The following is a 19977-nucleotide window of genomic DNA, read 5'->3' as shown; positions in this document are numbered from 1 at the left end:
AGTTCATTATAGGTAATTTGACTTGGATCAATCTTATGGAGCTCATTCAAATTGTATATCTTAACAATTTCAGTACTGGCTGACTTACTATGAAAACCTGCCAAAGCATTTCCTTAGCAACCAATTAATTCCTGTTCTGCTTGATGTGGGGTTAGTGGTTTTATGAACCAATCAATTTATTCATTAGAGTTCTAGAAATTCTTATCTAATCTAACTGTGTGAACCTAAGGTTATCAGAAACCTATGTTGTCAGAGTTCTTTCCATGAATCCCCTCAAAGATGAAAAATTTAGGTTTATAGTTGTTTTCAGTAACTTTCAGGAAAATACCAAAGTAAAACAATCAACTGTCTGTGGATGGCAAGACTTTAAATGATAATGGTTAAATGTCTGATGAAAATTAATTATAATGCAATTGACAAGAAAATTTTGTTTCCTTTACTGTATATACAATATTTTAAAATAATTAAAATTATGAGTGATAGTAATATGTCAAGACCATCAAGTTTCTGGGAATTTCATATAATTTCTGGAAAACATATTAATAACATGCTCATGCAATATAACTTAAAGATGGTTCAGCAACACTTATTATTTGACAATGCTTCCCATGTAATTTAACACATCAAATAAGCCTAATTAGTTTAACATCTCTCTTTTTTATAAGAAGAGAGGAAAAAATTCCTTTGAGAAATTCCAGAGGTCAGTTTGGAAACTTCCAAAGTTGGCTTGAGGTCGAAAGGCCTTAATTTAATGCTTGATTTTGAGAAGTGGTTAAAAAATGTCAAAGGGTTTAAAATACTTAATTAAAATAGGATCATAGGTCACTGGCAACAATAGTCATTTAAGCGGAGTGATAATTAAAATACTTCAAATAAAGTTACATAATTATAGAAAAACCTTAGCTTTTTAAATAGAACTGTTTTCTTGAGTGATCAAAAGACTAATAAAGAGCACATGAAGCACAGGAAATTGTCTTTTTAAAAAAATTGACATATTTTTGTTATAGAGGGTACATCTGTAGGTTTGTTACATGGGTATATTGCACCCAGGTAGTGAACATAGTACCCAATAGGTAGTTTTTCAACTCACATCCCCCTTCCTCCCTCCCCTATCTAGTAGTTGGCAGTGTCTATTGTTCCTCTGTTTATATCCATGTGTGCTCAATGTTTAGCTCCCACTTATAACATGTGATATTTGGTTTTCTGTTCCTGTATTGGTTTGCTTAGGATTATGGCCTCCAGCTTCATCCATGTTGCTGTAGAGGACATGATTTCATTCCATTTTTATGGCTGTGGAGTATTCCATGGTGTATATGTATCATATTTTCTTTATCCAATCAGTGATTGGTGGGCACCTAAGCTGATTCCATGTCTTTGCTGTTGTGAATAGTGTGGTGATGAACATTATGCATGCATATGTCTTTTTGGTAGAATGATCTATTTTCCTTTGGGTATATTCACAGTAATGAGATTGCTGGGTTGAATAATAGCTCTGTTTTGAGTTCTTTGAGGAATCTCCAAACTGCTTTCCACAGTGGCTGAACTAATTTACATTCCCATCAACACTGGGTAAGCATTCACTTTTCTCCACAGCCTTGCCGTTATCTGTTGTTTTTTGACTTTTTAAAAATGGCCATTCTGACTGGTATGAGATGGTAACTCATTATGGTTTTGATTTGCATTTCTCTGATGATTAGTGATGATGAGCATTTTTTCATGTTTCTTGGCCACTTGTATATCTTCTTGTGAGGAGTGCCTGTTCATGTCCTTTGCCCACTTTTTTTTTTTTTTTAGACGGAGTCTCACTCTGTTGCCCAGGCTGGAGTGTAGTGGTGCAATCTCTGCTCACTGCAACCTCTGCCTCCTGGGTTCAAGTGATTTTCCTGCCTCAGCCTCCTGAGTAGCTGGGATTACAGATGCGCACCACCACACCCGACTAATTTTTGTATTTTTCGTAGAGATGGGGTTTCACCATGTTGGTCAGGCTGTTCTCTAACTCTTGACCTTTGCCTACTTTTAAATGTTTTTGGTTTTTTTCTTCCTTGTTGATTTAACTTCCTTATAGATTCTGGATATTAAACCTTTGTTGGATGCATCATTAGTCAATATTTTATTCCATTCTGTACATCATTTGTTTACTCTGTTGATAGTTTCTTTGGCTGTGCAGATGCTCTTTCGTTTAATTAGGTCCCACTTGTTTTGTTTTAGTTGCAACTGCTTTTGAGAACTTAGCCAGAAATTCTTTGCCAAGACCAATGTCAAGAAGGGCATTTCTTAGGTTTCTTCTAGAATTTTTATAGTTTGATGATTTACATTAAAATCTTTGATCAATCTTGAGTTAATTTTTGTATGTGGTAAAAGGTAAGGGTCCAGTTTCAGTCTTCTGCATATGGCCAGCCAGTTATCCCAGGACCATTTATTGAAAAGGGATCCTTTCTCCATTCCTTGTTTTTGTTGGCCTAGTCAGAGATCAGATGGTTGCATGTGGCTTTATTTCTGAGTTTTCTATTCTGTTCTACTGGTTTATGTGTCTGTTTTTGTACTAGTATCATGCTTTTTGTTTACGATAGCCTTATAATACAGTTTGAAGTTAGGTAGTGTGATGCCTCCAGCTTTGTTCTTTTCCTTAGGATTGCCTTGGCTATTCAGGCTCTTTTTTGGTTCCATGTGAATGTTAGTTTTTTCTAATTCTGTGAAGATTGATGTTGGTAGTTTGATAGGAATAGTGTTGAATCTGTAGATTGCTTAGGGCAGTATGGCTATTTTAACAATATTGATTCTTCCAATCCATAAGTATGGAATGTTTTTTCCATTTATTAGCATCATCACTGATTTCTTTCAGCAATGTTTTATATTTCTCCTTGTAGAGATCTTTCACCTCTATGGTTAGCTGTATTCCTGGGCATTTCATTTTCTTTGTGGCTATTTTAAATGGGATTGTGTTCTTGATTTGACTCTCAGCCTGGACATTGTTGGTTTATAGAAATGCTATTGATTTTTGTACATTGATTTTGTATCCTGAAACCTTACTAAAATTGTTTATCAGTTCTAATAGTCTTCTGGTGGAGTCTTTAGGTTGTTTTAGGAATAGAATCATATTGTCAGCAAAGAGAGATAGCTGACTTTGTTTTGGATGCCTTTTATTTCTTTCTCTTGCCCAGTTGCTCTGGCTAGGACTTCCAGTAGTATGTTGAATAGGAGTGGTAAGAGTGGGCACCCTCATCTTGTTCCAGTTCTCAAAGAGAATGGTTCCAGTTTTTACCATTCAGTATGATGTTGGCTGAGAATTCTTCATAAATAGCTCTTATTATTTTGAGGTGTGTTCCTTTAATGCCTGGTCTGTTGAGGGTTTTTATCATGGATATTGGATTTTCTTCTTCTGTGTTTATTAAGATGATCATATGGTTTTTGCTTTTAATTTTGTTTATGTGGTGGGTGAATCACATTTATTGATTTGTGTATGTTGAGCCGACCTTGCATCCCAAAAATAAAGCCTACTTGGGCCGGGCACGATGGCTCATGCTTGTAATCCCAGCACTTTGGGAGGTGGAGGCAGGCAGATCATGAGGTCAGGAGTTGGAGACTGGTCTGGCCAACATGGTGAAATCCCGTCTCTACTAAAAATATAAAGAATTAGCTGGTGACTACTCAGGAGGCTGAGGCAGGATAATCGCGTGAACCTGGGAGGCCAAGGTTGCAATGAGCTGAGATCGTGCCATTGCACTCCAGCACGAGTGACACTGCAAGACTCTGTCTCTAAATAAATAAATAAATAAAGCCTACTTGATTTTGGCATATTAACTTTTTGCTGTGCTACTGGATTCAGTTTGCTATGTTTTATTGAGGATTTTTGCATCTATGTTCATCATGGATATTGGCCTGAAGTTCTCCTTTTTTGTTGTGTCTTTGCCAGATTTTGGTATTAGGCAGTTGCTGGCTTCATAGAGTGAATTAGGGAGGAGCCCCTCCTCCTCGATTTTTTTGGAATAGTTTTAGTAGGATTGGTACTAGTTCTTTTTGTACAACTGGTAGAATTCAGCTGTGAATCCATCTGGTGCAGGACTTTTTTGGTTGGTAGGTTTTATTATTATTATTATTGCAGAGCTCAGTATTGGTCTATTCAGAGTTTTAATCTCTTCCTGATTCAGTCTTGGGAGATTGTGTGTTTCCAGGAATTTGTTTGTTTCCTCTAGATTTTCTATTTTGTGTGTGTAAGTTGGTCATAGTATTCTCTGAGGATCTTTCGTATTTCTATGGGATTGGTTGTAATATCATCTTTGTCATTTCTGATTATGCTTATTTGGATCTCTTTTTTTGTTGTTAATCTAGCTAGAGGTCTACCAATCTTGTTTATTTTTTTATAAGAACCAACTCTTGGTGTCATTGACCTTTTGTATAGATTTTTGCATCTGAGTTTCATTCAGTTCTTCTTTAATTTTAGTTATTTATTTTCTTCTGCTAGCTTTAGGGTTGGTTTGTTCTTTTTTCCTAGTTCCTTTAGGTCCAAAGTTAAATAGTTAATTTGAGCTCTTTCTAACTTCTTGATGAAGGTATTTAGTACTACAAACTTTCCTCTTAACATGTTCAGCTACACCCTGGATATTTTGGTATGTTGTGTCTCTATTTTCATTAATTTCAAAGAATTGTTTGATTTCTGCCTTAATTTTGTTGTTAACCCAGAAGTTATTCAGGAGCAAGTTGTTTAATTTCCATGTAACTGTGTAGTTTTGAGAGGTCTTCTTGATATTGATTTATATTTTTATGCACTGTGATCTGAGAATATGCTTGGTATGATTTCAAGTTTTTGAATTTATTGAGACTTGCTTTATGACTGAGCATGTGTTCGATCTTAGAATATGTTCCATGTGGAGAAGAGAAGCATATATATTCTGTGGTTGTTGGTTGCAGTGTTCTATAAATGTTTATTATGTCTAGCTGGTGAAGTGTTAAGTCCATAGTTTCTTTGTTAGTTTTCTGCCTTGATGGTATGTCTAATGCTGTCAGTGGGATGCTGAAGCCTCACTGCATTATTATGTGGTTGTCTAAGTCTTTTCATAGGCCAAGGAGAACTTGTTTTATGAATCTGGCTACTATAGTACTGGGTGCATATATGTTTGGTATAGTTAAGCCTTCTTGTTCAATTAAACCTTTATCATTATGTAATGTCATTCTGTGTTCTCCTTAATTTTTGTTGGTTTAAAATCTGGGTTATTTTATATGGGAATAGTGACTCCTGCTCTTTTTTGTTTTTTGTTTGAATAGTGAATCTTTCTCCATTCTCCATCCCTTTACTTTGAGCCCATGTGTACCATTACATGTTAGATGGGTGTTAGCTTGCCACTCTATGGCTTTTATGTGGGATGTTTAGCTCATTTACATTCAGGGTTATTATTATTATTATTCTTTTTTTTTTTTTTTTGAGATGGAGTCTTGCTCTGTCACCCAGGCTGGAGTGCAGTGGCATGATCTCGGCTCACTGCAAACTCCGCCTCCAGGGTTCACACCATTCTCCTGCCTTAGCCTGCCGAGTAGCTGGGACCACAGGCACCCACCACCACGCCTGGCTATTTTTTTGTATTTTTAGTAGAGACGGGGTTTCACTGTGTTATCGAGGATGGTCTCGATCTCCTGACCTCGTGATCCGCCCACCTCGGCCTCCCAAAGTGCTGGGATTACAGGTGTGAGCCACTGCACCCGGCAGGGTTATTATTAATATGTGAGATATTGATCCTGTCATCATGTTGTTAGCCGGTTGTTATGTAGAGTTGTGATTGCTTTGTAGTCCCTGTGGGCTATGTGCCTATGTGTGTTTTTGTGGTAGCAGGTGCCATTCTTTCAATTCCATGTTTAGCACTCCCTTAAGGACCACTTGTGAAGCTGGTCTAGTTAAAATGAATTCCCTCAGCATTTGCTTTTCTGAGAAGGGTTTTATTTCTCCTTCACTTATGAATCTTTGTTTGATGGGATATGAAATTCTTGGTTGAAATTTCTTTTATTTAAGAATGCTGAAAATAGTACCCCAATCTCTTCTGGCTTGTAAGGTTTCTGCTGAGAGGTTTGCTGCTAGCCTGATGGGTTTCCCTCTGTGCATGAATTGACTTTTCTCTCTTCCTTTAAGATTTTTTTTTTTACCTTGACCTTGGTGAATCTGATGACTATGTGCCTTTGGGATGGTTGACTTATATGGTGTCTAACCAAGGTTCTCTGTATTTATTCGTTTTGCATGTCATCCTCTCTAGCAACATTAGGGAAATTTTCATGGACTGTATCCTCAAATATATTTTCTGAGTTGTTTATTCTCTCTCTCTCAGGAATACCATTGAGTCATAGATTTGGTCTCTTTATATAATCCTGTATTTCTCAGAAGTTTTATTCATTTTTAAAAATTATTTTTCTTTATTTTTGTCCAACTGAGTTGATTCGAAGAACTGGTCTTTGAGCTCTGAGATTCTTTCCTCAGCTTCGATCCTTCTGTTAATACTTTTGATTATATTATGAAATTCTTGTAGTGAATTTTTCAGCTCTAGAAGTTCAATTTGGTTTTTTCTTAAATGGCTACTTCATCTTTCAGCTCTTAGATCATTTTACTAGATTCCTTGGAATCCTTGGGTTGGGTTTCAACTTTCTCCTGAATCTCCATCAGATTCCTTGTCATCCAGAGTCCACATTCTATGTCTGTCATTTCAGTCATTTTTGATTGGTTAAAAACCATTGCTGGGGAGCTAGTGGACTTGTTTGGAGGTAAGGGTACACTCTGGCTTTTTGCATTGCCAGAACTCTTGAGTTGGTTCTTTCTCATCTGAGAAGGTTGGTGTTCCTTTAATTGTGGTGTAAATTGAGTACAGTTAGTTGGTTTCGTTTCTGGATGTTTTCAGAGGGCCAGTGCTCTATGCAGGTTCTTTATTTGCGGCTGAATTCTTACCCTTGGTCTTATAGGAGGTTATATTAGCAAAGCATTTTTGTTGTTGTAGTTTGGGCTGCAATCCAGTAGATGAAGCTTAAGCATATTTGCTGGTAGAGGCTCTTACTCTGCTGCATGGCTCCTTTGTATTTCCTGCCACTTGCAAGCTTGCTCTGTGGTGCAGTGGCAAGAGAGGTGACCCCTTTGCCGAGTTTACTCCTGGGCCTTGGGGGAGCTCCTTCCAATCACTGGCACTGTACCTGCATTTCTTTTGTTAGGTGTTTGGGCTGCAGGGTTCCCTCAGTCAGAGGCTGAAGTAGGGAGATAGACCATACCTTTTCAGTCTGGCTCTGTGGAGAAAGGCATGCCTATTCCTGCTGCAGCCCATGAACCCATGTGACTCAACCCTCTTAGTGCTCTGAGAGTGTGGGCTCCATTCCCACTCGAGTGCCTTAGTATTCCTAGGCTATGCACTGCAGCCTTGGGGAGAGATCAGGCTTTTTGTTCCTTCCCCACCTTGGGGGCAGCAGGGGTGGGGCTGCAGTGGCAGCAATGGCATACAGCCAGCCAGTTACCTCAGGGGGTGCCACCCCAAAGAAATGCATAGCCATGGCTAATTTGAGTGATCAGCTAGGGATGGGGCAGCTGTGCTGTGGGCCCAAGCTTGGGAGTAGGTGGCGGGGGGGGGGCTCTGCCTAGGGAAGACTAAAGAGGATAGTTTGGCCTCTTCTCCATAGGATGGCTGTGGTGTGCTGTAGGCTTGCAACAACAATCAGGCTGTTTGTTCCCTTTCTAACCTGGGTGTTGGGGGTGATGGGTGGCTACTATGGTGGTGGCAATGACAGAGGGCCTGTCAGTTGTCTCTGGAAACTCCACCCCAGAGAAATGCAGAACCACCACTAACTGATCAGGTGGGAGTGGCGCAGCTGCTCTGGGGGCCTAAGCTGGAAGGCCCTGCCCAATCAGGAGCAGCAAGTTCAGAGATCTGCATGGAAAACAGTCTGGCCACCTTACTGTATGACAGCTGTGGCATGCTGGAGGCCAATGACAGTTCTTAGATTCTTTACTCTCTCCCCAGCTTGAGGAGGCCAGCAGGGGCAGGGGCTGTAGCAGTGGCAATTACAGCAGGCTTGTTAGTTGCCTCTGGGAGCTCCATCCCAGAGGAAAGAAGAGCGATGACCAGCTGGAATGTTCAGGTTGGAGTGAGGTGGCTGTGGTTGGACCTTGCCTGATGAGGTACAGTCTGCAGTTCATCCTCTCCTCAGCACTGTGCATGTGGTACCTATCCTAGAGGTGCACAAGAGAGCCTGAGCTCCTTTGTTGGTAGGGCTATGGCAGCTGGTACCAACATGCTTGGGGATCCAAGGCTCATGGAGCTCAATGTGGGCTTCAGTGGTAGCTCTGCACAGACTCCACAAGCTCTCTTTGTCAATCTGGAAGCCCAGGGGAGCCGGGGGCCTCTCCTGTGCCCAAGATTACAAAGCTCATGCAGACATGTGCTCCCTAGGGACTCTCACTCATCCTTACCTTGCAGCTGGGAGCCTCCTCTGGCTCTGCACCAATCCTGGGTGGGCAGCTGTCCTGCCTTGCTCTTCTTTGCTTTCTGTGGGTCGCTGTTGCTTCTTTGATGAATCAAAACATGGCCACCTGTATGATCCACTTGCAGGATTAGTGTTTATTTGCCACTCTGCCTCTTCTCCATGAGAGCGGCATGCACTAACTGCTTCTAGTCAGCCATCTTGGCAAGTCAGCCATCATGGCATTTCTTTTACTGACTTTCTTAATTATCTTGACAAAACGCAGAATATTTCCTTGGCCTAAAAGGTAAAAACAAAACAAACAAAAAACCTTTTCACAATTTCCTATTAAAAGTAGACCAGTACCTCAAGAAAAAGTTGTTTTAACATAAAGGATGAAATTCTAATTTCCCTTCATAGTGTTTTTGATATTAATGCTTAATTTTTAGAAAAATTTATAAATAGCACATCTAATCTTAGCTAGCTTAATCACATATAAAATTTCTTTCCCAAGGTTTCTCTTCCACAGAGTTTTTGTATTAGTCCATTCTCAATGAAGAGATAGCCAAGACTGGGTAATTTATAAAGGAAAGAGGTTTAATTGGCTCACAGTTCCGCACGGCTGGGGAAGCCCCAGGAAACTTATAATCATGTTGGAAGGCAAAGGAGAAGCAGGCACTTCTTCACAGGGCAGCAGGATGGAGTGAGTGCAAGCAGGGGAGCTAGATGCTTATAAAACCATCAGATCTTGTGAGACTCACTCACTATCATGAGAACAGCATGGGGGAAACCACCCCCATGATTTGATTATCTCCACCTGGTCCTGCCCTTGACATGTGGAGATTATGGGGATTACAATTCAAGATGAGATTTTGGGTGGAGACACACTAAACCATATCACTTTCTAATATCCAGTTAGTTTTTTTCCCAAATATTTCTTTCTCATTTTGGACCAATCATTCTACTCTAGAACAAAAATTATTCTCTTTTTGTTTTAACAAAACAATACACATCCTCATAACTTATGCTTTTCCTTACCAAAAGTGCATCTTACCTGTATTGTATACTTGCATATAAAGTTTTTTCCTTATTATTTCTAGTAATTTTAGTTACATATTTTAATTAGAATTCTTAGCCCTTTATGACCTTAATTTCTAGTGAACACTAGGAAGCAAGCAAGTGTGAATATCATACCAGCAGTCTACAGATTGGAAAACCTGTGAATTATAATTCTAGGAGCATGTACTTTTTTATAATATATTTTTTCAATGTGGCACAGAACATTTATTAACAGTCCCAACTGTCTTTAGTCTCTCTGTAGTAAGAAACTGTAGAGGAAGCAAATTTTTATTTCTATCATGTTAGGGCTTTTTTTTTTTTTTCCCATCCTTCGTAAGAATGTTAAAAGTTTCTGGTATAGAAAGGACATTTTTCACATGGGAATTCTATCTTACCTCTATTTAACTCTTGCTTTTAACAATTATGCTTGAAATGCTCATAAAGATGAGACATTAAATAGCCATCACCTTAAGTTATTTTTCTTGATGACAAGCTATGTCACATAGAGATAACATGAACTTATTTTACTAAATAAGCCTAGGGAAGAAGAGTTGTGCATCTGTATTATACTAAATGCTGACAACTCTGAAGGTATGCCTGAGTTAATCAAGCCAATATACTTTTATTAGCTACTATTTACCCAAGATTATCCAAGATTAAGTCAACTTGAAAAATATTTTAGGTTTGTTTCTAAGGGTTTAAGGAATACCTATTTTACATAAGCGCTTATTTTTCTTTAAGCCAATTAAATAGTTCTCTTTTACAACTTAATTTTGGCAATACCATAAGGAAAAAGAAATATATTACACATTCATAACATACATACTGACATATATAAATATAAACATAAAAACAGATCTTGTAGTATTCATTTAAAAATTTTAGCCAGGTGCCAAATACAATAACACAAAGCTCACTAATCTGGAAGTGAATTAAGACTTAAGATTTTTTCCATTAGCCTTCTCTAAGGAATCTTTTAAAGAGGAAATCTTTGATTCATTTCATATCTTAGATATTTAATACTTCTGTGTATCCGTTAAAGAATGTGTCCCATTGCTTTTGTGGTGTGTTGGATCCTTTCTTCTCTAATGTGTCTCACAAGTGACCAGTTTTATCTGGGTTAAAACTTCACTGTGGCCACTGTAATTCTAGCTTGTCCTTAGTAAGGTTAACACATTTTAAAAAATGCACAGGTTCTGGGACCATAATTTTTGTACACGGAGAAAATTGTGCTTATTTTTGGTGTTTTTAAAGTGATACATTGGGTTGACATACATTGTGCACATGGACCCTAAAACAAAGTATAATAATAATTAAAAAAAGAAGAAGCTAGCAGGCAGCTTCACTGATATTTCTTTAAGGCAAGTTTTTCTTTTCATTTTTCTTTATCATTGTCTTCATCTTCTTCTCTCTCCTTTCACTCCTCCTCTGAAGGTATTCAGGAAGAAGATGGCAACATGTAGGCAATAGTCTTTCCACCACTGGAGATGTTTTATCGTATTCAGAGAAACTAAATGAGATATACCAGAATCCTCGCATACTCAAGTCCTGCAGTTGGCCCTGCAGAACCTTCATATATACAAAAGCCCTTCATATATGCAGATTTCCATTCCTGCAAATATTGTATTTTCAATATGTGTTTGGTTGAAAAATATCAGCTTAGAAGCTGATATTATAAGCTTGTAAACTGATATATTAAGCAGACCTACGCAGTTCAAACCCATATTGTTCAAGGGTCAACTGTATATTTGCAGGTCACCTTTCATCTGAAGGACTTTCATGTCTACTACACAGGTTGTTATAATGATCTATTGTTGAAAATGTTCTTTGCAATTTATAGAAACATGAGAGTACAGCTTGTATGGCTCAACAGAATTCTGATAAACTCTAGGAGTAAAAAGAGAGAAGAAATAAAGGCAGGTTTGAAGAATGAGAAAGAAATGATAGTCTTTTAGACAAGGAGTTAAGTATTCAATTCGCCATATTTTTGAATTCCACCAAGCTTTGGAACACTCTCTTTGGCCCAGAAAACTATCAGGAAACCGTACTTGAGCTAGGCTGCAAGTGAATGTTTGCTATACTTTTGATTTGTTATGGTCCTGTGTAGGAGAGAAAATGCTAAGCAAATAGTTGCACATTGCACTGTAAGGAAATAAAAAATGTATTAGAAGTGAATCAGTTGACCTCATGTTGTTTCATTAGAAGTAATTTCTTTTGGATTGTCTCATTGCCTATACATGTTCTTCCTTTGCATCTTAACAACAACTCTGTCATGAGTAGTCTGTGACTAGCTTATTTTTTCCACTTTTGCTCCCCATGAACATGATAAGGACCTCTTCCACTCTTTATGGGGCCTGTGTTTTGCATCCTGCAAAGACCAAACACAGTTACATTGAATCCATCCTTTTCTTTAGAGGAACATTTCTCAAATTATCTCTAATTTTTTGGTGTTTTACAGTAAAATGGATCAGGTCTAAGGGTTCTCTAAGAGAATTTAGCATTTGACATTTTTATTTTTATAGCAATTGAAATACATCGTACAACCGTATTCAGAAAGGGCATTATATCAGACACTGCCAGGCTATTTTAGATGTTTGTCATTTTTTATCATAGTTTTTGGCCTTAATAATAAGTATTATTATTTTACTTATTGCCAGTGAGTGATAGGATAGAGCTTCACTAAATGCTTAAACGATGTGCTTGGATCCCCACATAGATACACAGTTATAATATTCCTTAGGGCTTTGCTATAGCCATATAGAGGAAAGGATAATTCAGTCATCCCAGTGCACATGGTACCCTGGGCATGCTGAACTCAAAAGAATCTATACTACAGCAGCTATAGGCACAATGTAAGTACCAATTTAGTCTCATCAAAAATCATCACTTTATATTAAATTCATATCACTGATTTGAATTTTATTGGCCAACCTTTTTAAGTTTTATATATGTTAAGATTCTATAATTATATAGAACTCAAAGTGTAAGAAAAGTTATTGCTAGTTTTATGTGGGTGCATATATAGGTAATATAATAAAAAATAATTTAGGTTGAAGGTTTATGTGATAACTTTTCTCCTTATAAGGGTTTTTTCCTGGAGTGATATCATTAAAGCATTTAAAACAGATTTTATGAAGTAACTACTGGTACTAGAGGAAAGAGCTAAACTCCATTCTGATTTGTGCAGAGTGACTGGGTATTCAGGGAGAATAAGGGAGTAAGGAAGAGGAACAGCAGGGGCCTGAGCAGAGTCAAGGAAGTGAAAAATTACAAGAATCAGGAAGTGGAGGTTGGTCCCTGTAAACTCATGTGGGTTTGTTATCTGGTGCTCATCAAAGTTAGACTCTCCTAACCTTCCTTAGAGATTGGGAGACAAGAGCCCTATCTTCAGGCATTGGCTGGAAGAAACAGTCAATTCTTCTGTCTACCTTGAGTTTTCTCAGGCAGGAACTTTAAGGGGTAGGAGGGTAGGACCATCCTAGGGTTGTGGCCTTGGGCTTTTAGAAACTATTAATACATTCGTGTTTGTTAAAGTCTTTATAGGTCAATGTTGAGGCCGAGCTGAGAAGAGTACTCAAAGGAACCTGGATAGACTTTGATTAAAGAGAGAATCTTTGTCAGTGATAATTACAGAATGGCACTTTCTTATAAACAGTGACTGCTATGTATTAACTGTTGTTAAATGAGCTTGATTTTAATATATTAGCTGAAAAAATATGAAAGATTATGCTCTTCATTTCAGGGCCGAGATCTGGATGATAAAATACAGGAATATAAACAAGCTGGAAAAATCTTTCCAGAAAATCAAATAATAGAATGGTTTATCCAGCTGCTGCTGGGAGTTGACTACATGCATGAGAGGTATGTTCATTTGCTACTGGGAACATGATATAGTTGTAACAGTCATGTTTGAACTTGAAAAGTGAATTTTTTTTTCTATAATTGAAAGAAAACAAGTTCAAAGGGTATATGGCTATAATTAAACATCTATAATATGTTTTTCCTTGAGAAAACTGTTGAATGATTATATCTAGAGGATTTACTTGCATAGCTTTTTGTTGCTGTTCTAAAACTCAAGTTGGCCTTGAATATAAGACAGAAATTTGTATTAAACACATTTCATTATGTCTGATCATGTCCTGTGAATTACAGGAAGTTCTCAGAAACCTTTGGCATCCTACGAATTTATTGTATCTTACAGCAGGCTTGAGTTGTAAATACCTTAGTATGCCACAAATGAATTGTGTGGTCACCTTGGAATGTGTCAGTGCACACTTAGCTAGGTTCACATCCCAAAAGAGCTCAGTAATTGAGACAGAATGTATTCTTTCACCTCAGAGAGATAAGTATTCAGATAGAAAGTCAGTTTTGATATGAAGTATCTGATAATGAAGTCAATTATTTCTATGATTTACATTTACAATCTCTGCCTCAAAAATGTATTTTAAAACTTTTAATGAATTTTTATAGGTCAAAAGTAAGAAGTTTTAGAAGTTAAATGTTTTAGAGACCCATAAAATGATATGAACATGTTTGAAAAGATGAACATACATAGACAAAAAAGAAGTGGATACCCTGCGGTGTCTATGGTCGCTTTCACCTTGGAAGTGGGCGTTAACACACGGTACCATTCTTCTTGAATGAAAGGGGGTAATTTATAAGGCACACCAAGGTCTAACTATCCATGGATGTCAGATTGCTTAAATGTGTCATCTGTACTTTCTGACAGCATAAAAAGTAATAAGATTATTCTGTAATTCGCCATGTATCTTCTAAAACACGTGCTTGTTGATACAGTTAGCTACTGATTTAGTGACACCTCATAACAATCTGTTGGATGATGTCAAACTATCTTAAGAAATCTTTTATTAAAAGATTATTTGACTTAAATGAATCAAATAATCTTTTAATAAGCTACCTAAAGCTACTGACTGTAAAACTTCTGTGTACGTACATTTATATTGGTACTTCCTTTATTTCTTAGCATATTGTTAGGTTATATGCAATAAAAACAACTAAAAAACAGCACATATTAAGATGCTAACTATGGTATTCTATGCACAAAATACAAAACTGGAATTTGGTTGATTTAAGAACCCAAATATTTTTGATACCTTTAAGACTGCTTAGTAATAGTTAAAATAAATGAGTTTAAAATAACCCTTTGAACAGAGGCTTATAATTTTTTAATCCTTTAATATTCAAAGAAAGTCATTAAATGAGACTAAATATTTGGATATTTGTGAATCTGTGGATCTGAAATACAATCCTTTGTGATTCAGGTAACAAGTGATGGTGCTTCTTAGTCATGTTGTTATAACCAATTACTGTAAAGTTTTTATGTACAGAGAAATTACAGTTTTATATTTCAGTTCATTCATTCCTTCATTAGGTAGTGATACATTAAAAATAAGTCTCAACCTCAAAGAGCTGTTAGTAAGCTAGCAGACATAAAGCATGTACCCTTATAACTATAAGCCATGTACCATGGTGGATGTGCATAATTCAGTGTCTCCACTATTCACTAGATTCATGACCTTGAGCAAGCTGGTCATGAAAGCAAGCTCTCCTCTCTGAACCTGTTTCCTCATCTATTAGATTGGTGCGAAAGTAATTGTGGTTTTTGCCATTATTTTTAATGACAAAAGCCATAATTATTTTTGTACCTCCCTAATATAAAGTAAGGTTAATAATAGGACCCTCCTTGCTTACATTAAAGGGTAGAAAATATGCATTGAGATATTAGACAGTTTAAAAGTTTGCAAAATGTTAAGCTCTATGTAATGTTGTTATAATTTAATATAGAAATGAGAGCACAGACATCAAAAGGGGATTTAAAAATGATGACAGTAACAAGTGTTAAGCATATGGAGCACCTGGAATTATTTTATATTGTTAATAGGGTATACATTGATAGAAACACTTTTGAGAAATGTTTGGCAATACTTTCTAAGCCAAACATACAAATAGCTATGACCCAGTAATTCTATTCCTAAGGGTAGGAATGAGTGCTGATGTCCAACAAAAGGTATGTAGAAATGTCCATAGAAGCCTTTTTTGTAATAGTGAAAACACTAAAAAATATTCATCTGCAGTGGAATGGTTGCATGAGTGTGGTATGGCCCTATAGTGGGCTTTTTAAATTACTATTCTATAATTTAAAAACAATACACAATTGACAATAAGCATGACCTGGGTGAATCTCAGAGATCAGAGGTAGGATGAAAGAAGCCAGATGCAAAAGGGTGTATACTGCATGACTACATTTATATGAAGTTCAAAAATAGGCAAAACTAATCTAAGATAAGTCAGAATAGTGATTACTCTTGCAAAGAGGTTTTGCCTGGAAGGGGCAAAAAGAAACCTGGGATGTTAGAAATGTTCTATATCTTAATCTGGATGGAGGATTACAAGAGTGGTACAGATGTTGATATATATGTAAAAAATCATCAAATTTAAGATTTTTGCATTTTAATGTAAGTTATACTCTAGTTTAAAACAAGTGATAAAAGTGCCAAGAAAAGTACAATTTAGTGTTACAGGAGATCAGAAGAGAGATAATGTTTTCATTTGGAGAATCAATGGAGGCTTCTTCTTGGAAGAAGTAGCACTTGACCCAAGGTAGGTTTCGACTATGATGAAAAATGGGTCAGAGCTTTCCAGATATAGGGAACAGAGCACAGCCACAGAGTTGGGAAAACATGGAACTTTTAGAGAGAATCGTGAGTAGTTCTATTGGGAAAGCTCTTGGAGTAATGAATAAAGTTGTTGGCAAAGGTAGGCTGAGGTCAAGAGGGCTTTATTTTGGAGCATAGACATTGAACTTCACAAGAGCTTTTTGAGTGGAGTTATATAATATTGTCAGAGCTTGCTTCAGGAAGGTTAGGAAGGTTAGATGATAAATTATACCAAGGAGAGAAGGTAACTTGGGTTATCAGTCAAGAACCTTTTATAATATCCATGCATGAGATTCTGAGACCTAAACCAAGCTGGCAGAGGTGGGTAGAATGAGGAAAGATGAGAATGAACTCAGTAAGTTGAAGTGACTGGACTTGCAATTAAGTGTATCTGTGAGATGTGATAGAAGGTCAAAGATGAACCTGAGGTTTTGTGCCTGGATGAATGAGAAGTTGGAAAGACAGGTTTGAAACAATGGTGATGAGTTTAATTATGAATATGCTGGGTAGAATATGGAGAGAGAGTAAGGAGAGGGAGGAGAAAGAGAGAATGAGAATGAGAGAAGGAAGTTAGAAGTGAGGCTCTGGATCTTAGGGAACCATTAGGGCTTGACTTTGTTTGGGTTCCTACAATATCAGAGCCCTGAAACAAAGACTAGGGTACAAATAGAATTTTAGGAGGTAATCTTAGAAATCAGAAGCCAATAAGTGGGAAGAGTGAGAAGGAGAAGCCAGAAAAGCTGTGCAGAATGCATGATTGAACTAGTGGCTGCTGTGGGTAGAGGGATGCAGAGGCAGGACTCTTCTAATAGTGTTTTAAGTTTTGGATTTCTCTTCCTGCATTCTTTCCTGGCTTTTTGGGAAAAAAAGAAAAAAAGAAAAAAAGAAAAAAAAAAGCAGGCCGGGCACAGTGGCTCACGTCTGTAATCCCAGCACTTTGGGAGGCCAAGGCGGGTGGATCACGAGGTCAGGAGTTCGAGACTAGCCTGGCCAACATAGTGAAACCCCATCTCTACTGAAAATACAAAAAATTAGCCAGGTGTGGTGGCGGGCACCTGTAATCCCAGCTACTTGGAGGCTGAGGCAGGAGAATGGCTGGAACCTGGGAGGTGGAGGTTGCAGTGAGCTGAGATTGCACCATTGTATTCTAGCCTGGGTGACAGTGCAAGACTCCATCTCAAAAAAAAAAAAAAAAAAAAAAAGCAACCTTGCTTAATTTAACTATTGTTTTCTAGCACTATTATGAATTTCCTCTTGAAAAATTTCTTGTATTTCTGGGAATTTGGAGTGAGGAGGGGGAGGAAGGTGTCTTCATCTTGATCCGATTTTAGAATGGTTTTTAAATGGAGCAGTTATATATATATTATTCCTGATTGTAAATGTGTAATCTATGTTTCACTTCTGTTGGTTTTCAATATTTAATTTAGTATAAAACATGTTTCCTTCAGAAAATAAACTTATTTATCTTAATTATCTGTCTTAAAACTTTTTAAATCCAAAAGAATGATTTTTTTTAGCATATGACATAAACATTTATAAATAATGATGTTAAAAAGCCAAGACTATTCACAGTTCACTGAAAGCTACTTTGAGAACGTAGCACTAAAACATGTTCTTGCTGAAGGGAGTCATGCTGTATTAACGAAACTCCAGTGTCAGTGGCTTACAGCAACAATCATTTCCTGCTCATGTTGCATATTGACAGATATGGGTCATCTGCAAGTCTGCTCTACATGTCTTCGTTCCAGTACTCAAACTGAAGGGGCAGGCCCTATCCAGGACAGGCTTTACTCCTGGTAGAGGGAAAAGCAAGAGAGTTGGAAACCTCTTGCTCAGACATGACAATCATGCGGTCTGCTCACATGTCATTAACCAGAGAAGTCACATGACCACTCTTAATGTCAGAGGGGTGGAGATGCCTCTTCCTCCCAAAGGGACCGCTCACTGCAAGGAATAAGAAGCGTGAATACTTTGGAACAAGAATAAGTCTACTACAATGTTTCACTCAGCTTTAAACTAAAATCTTTCAAATTAACAGCTGATAAATATAGGCTTGTCTACAAAGCATTATTCTAGTTTTCTCCTTATATGATCTATGGTATATATTAAAGTATATTTTGAAAATTACATAAATTGGCTTACATATGAGTTAAGATTACCTTGGAAACAATACATGTGAAGAGGTTACGTTTGTTGCAAATGCCTTGCAAAAATTTCAGTTTATATATATGATGGTTGATTTTATGTGTCAAGTTGACTGGGCAGTAGATGCCCAGAATTACACATTGTTTATAGGTATTTCTTTGAAGATGGTTCTGGATGAGATTAGCATGTGAATCTGTGGACTCAGTAAAGTAGATTGCTCTCCACAGTGTGGGCAGGCATCATCCAATCCCTTGATAGCTTGAATGGAACAAAAGACAGAGGAAGGAGGAATTTGCCCCCTTGTTCCTGCCTCACTACTTAAGCTAGACATCTCATCTTCTCCTACCCTCGGACTGGGATTTACACCATTGGCTCCCCTGGTTCTCAGTCCTTTGGACAGGGCCTGAATTACGCTATTGGCTTCCTGGGTCTCCAGCTTGTAGACAGCAGATTGTGGGACTTCTCAGCCTCCCTAATTCATGAGCCAATTCTTCATAATAAATCATGTATCATTAGAACCCAGACTAATACAGTGCAGCCATAGAGGAGATAAAGAAGACCCTGGAAACACTAAGAAGAATGAAGTTACAGAAAAAGTGAAGAATCTGTTCACTCCTTTGGAGCTTTCCTGTATTTATTTTAATTTGGTTTATTTATACATTATTCTAAATCTATAACATATGGCATAAACACATAAATAATGATGTTAAAAGCTGAGAAAATTCACAGTTCACTAGAAGCTGTCTTGAGAATGTTGCACTGAAACCCATTCCTGTTCTGGGCAGGGAGTTCAGTTAATGTCAATTTCTTAAGATAAAGGACAGAGCAGCCTCTCTGCAGAGAGCCCACCTGCTGGTGGTCTCAAGGCCTTGCTGAATTTGGTGCTTTCCAAGTGGAGGAGAGAACAGGGCTGGGTACTTACTCCAAGACAGCTTCCTCATCACTTCACTGCCCATGGATTTCCCAGCCAACTTGGTGAGGTATTGTGGTAGAGTGGCTAAAATGTTCCCTGAAAGGTAGTGTTTTCTTTTTTTTTTTTTTTTAGTATACTTTAAGTTCTAGGATATATGTACACAATGTGCAGGTTTGTTACATATGTATACATGTGCCATGTTGGTGTGCTGCACCCATTAACTCGTCATTTACATTAGGTATATCTCCTAATGCTATCCCTCGCCTTCCCCCCACCCTATGACAGGCCCCAGTGTGTGATGTCCCACCCTGTGTCCAAGTGTTCTTATTGTTCAATTCTCACCTAAGAGTGAGAACATGCAGTGTTTGCTTTTCTGTCTTTCTGATAGTTTGCTCAGAATGATGGTTTCCAGCTTCTTCCATGTCCCTACAGAGAACATGAACACATCTTTTGTATGGCTGCATAGTATTCCATGGTGTATATGTGCCACATTTTCTTAATCCAGTCTATCACTGATGGAGATTTGGGTTGGTTCCAAGTCTTTGCTATTGTGAATAGTGCCACAATAAACATACGTGTGCATGTGTCTTTATAGCAGCATGATTTATACTCCTTTGGGTATATGCCCAGTAATGGGATGGCTGGGTCAAATGGTATTTCTAGTTCTAGATCCTTGAGGAATTGCCACACTGTCTTCCACAATGGTTGAACTAGTTTACAGTCCCACCAACAGTGTAAAAGTGTTCCTATTTCTCCACATCTTCT

At 37.6% G+C, this 19977-nt stretch overlaps 1 protein-coding gene across 2 annotated transcripts in view; it reads left to right on the top strand.

The window, feature by feature from the left end:
* NEK11 (NIMA related kinase 11) overlaps window positions 1–19977 on the top strand; it is a 324686-nt gene that overhangs the window by 72991 nt on the left and 231718 nt on the right. For both annotated transcript variants that reach the window (XM_030816832.1, XM_003265413.2), the window contains one exon: window positions 13220–13338. In XM_030816832.1, coding sequence (XP_030672692.1) covers window positions 13220–13338 — 119 coding nt within the window. The remainder of the gene's footprint in view (window positions 1–13219; window positions 13339–19977) is intronic.

The sequence above is a fragment of the Nomascus leucogenys genome, chromosome 8, assembly GCF_006542625.1.
Source record: "Nomascus leucogenys isolate Asia chromosome 8, Asia_NLE_v1, whole genome shotgun sequence".
Taxonomy (NCBI): Eukaryota; Metazoa; Chordata; class Mammalia; order Primates; family Hylobatidae; genus Nomascus; species Nomascus leucogenys.
The sequence above is the reverse complement of the archived record's forward strand: the minus strand, read 5'-3'. Positions and strand labels throughout refer to the sequence as shown.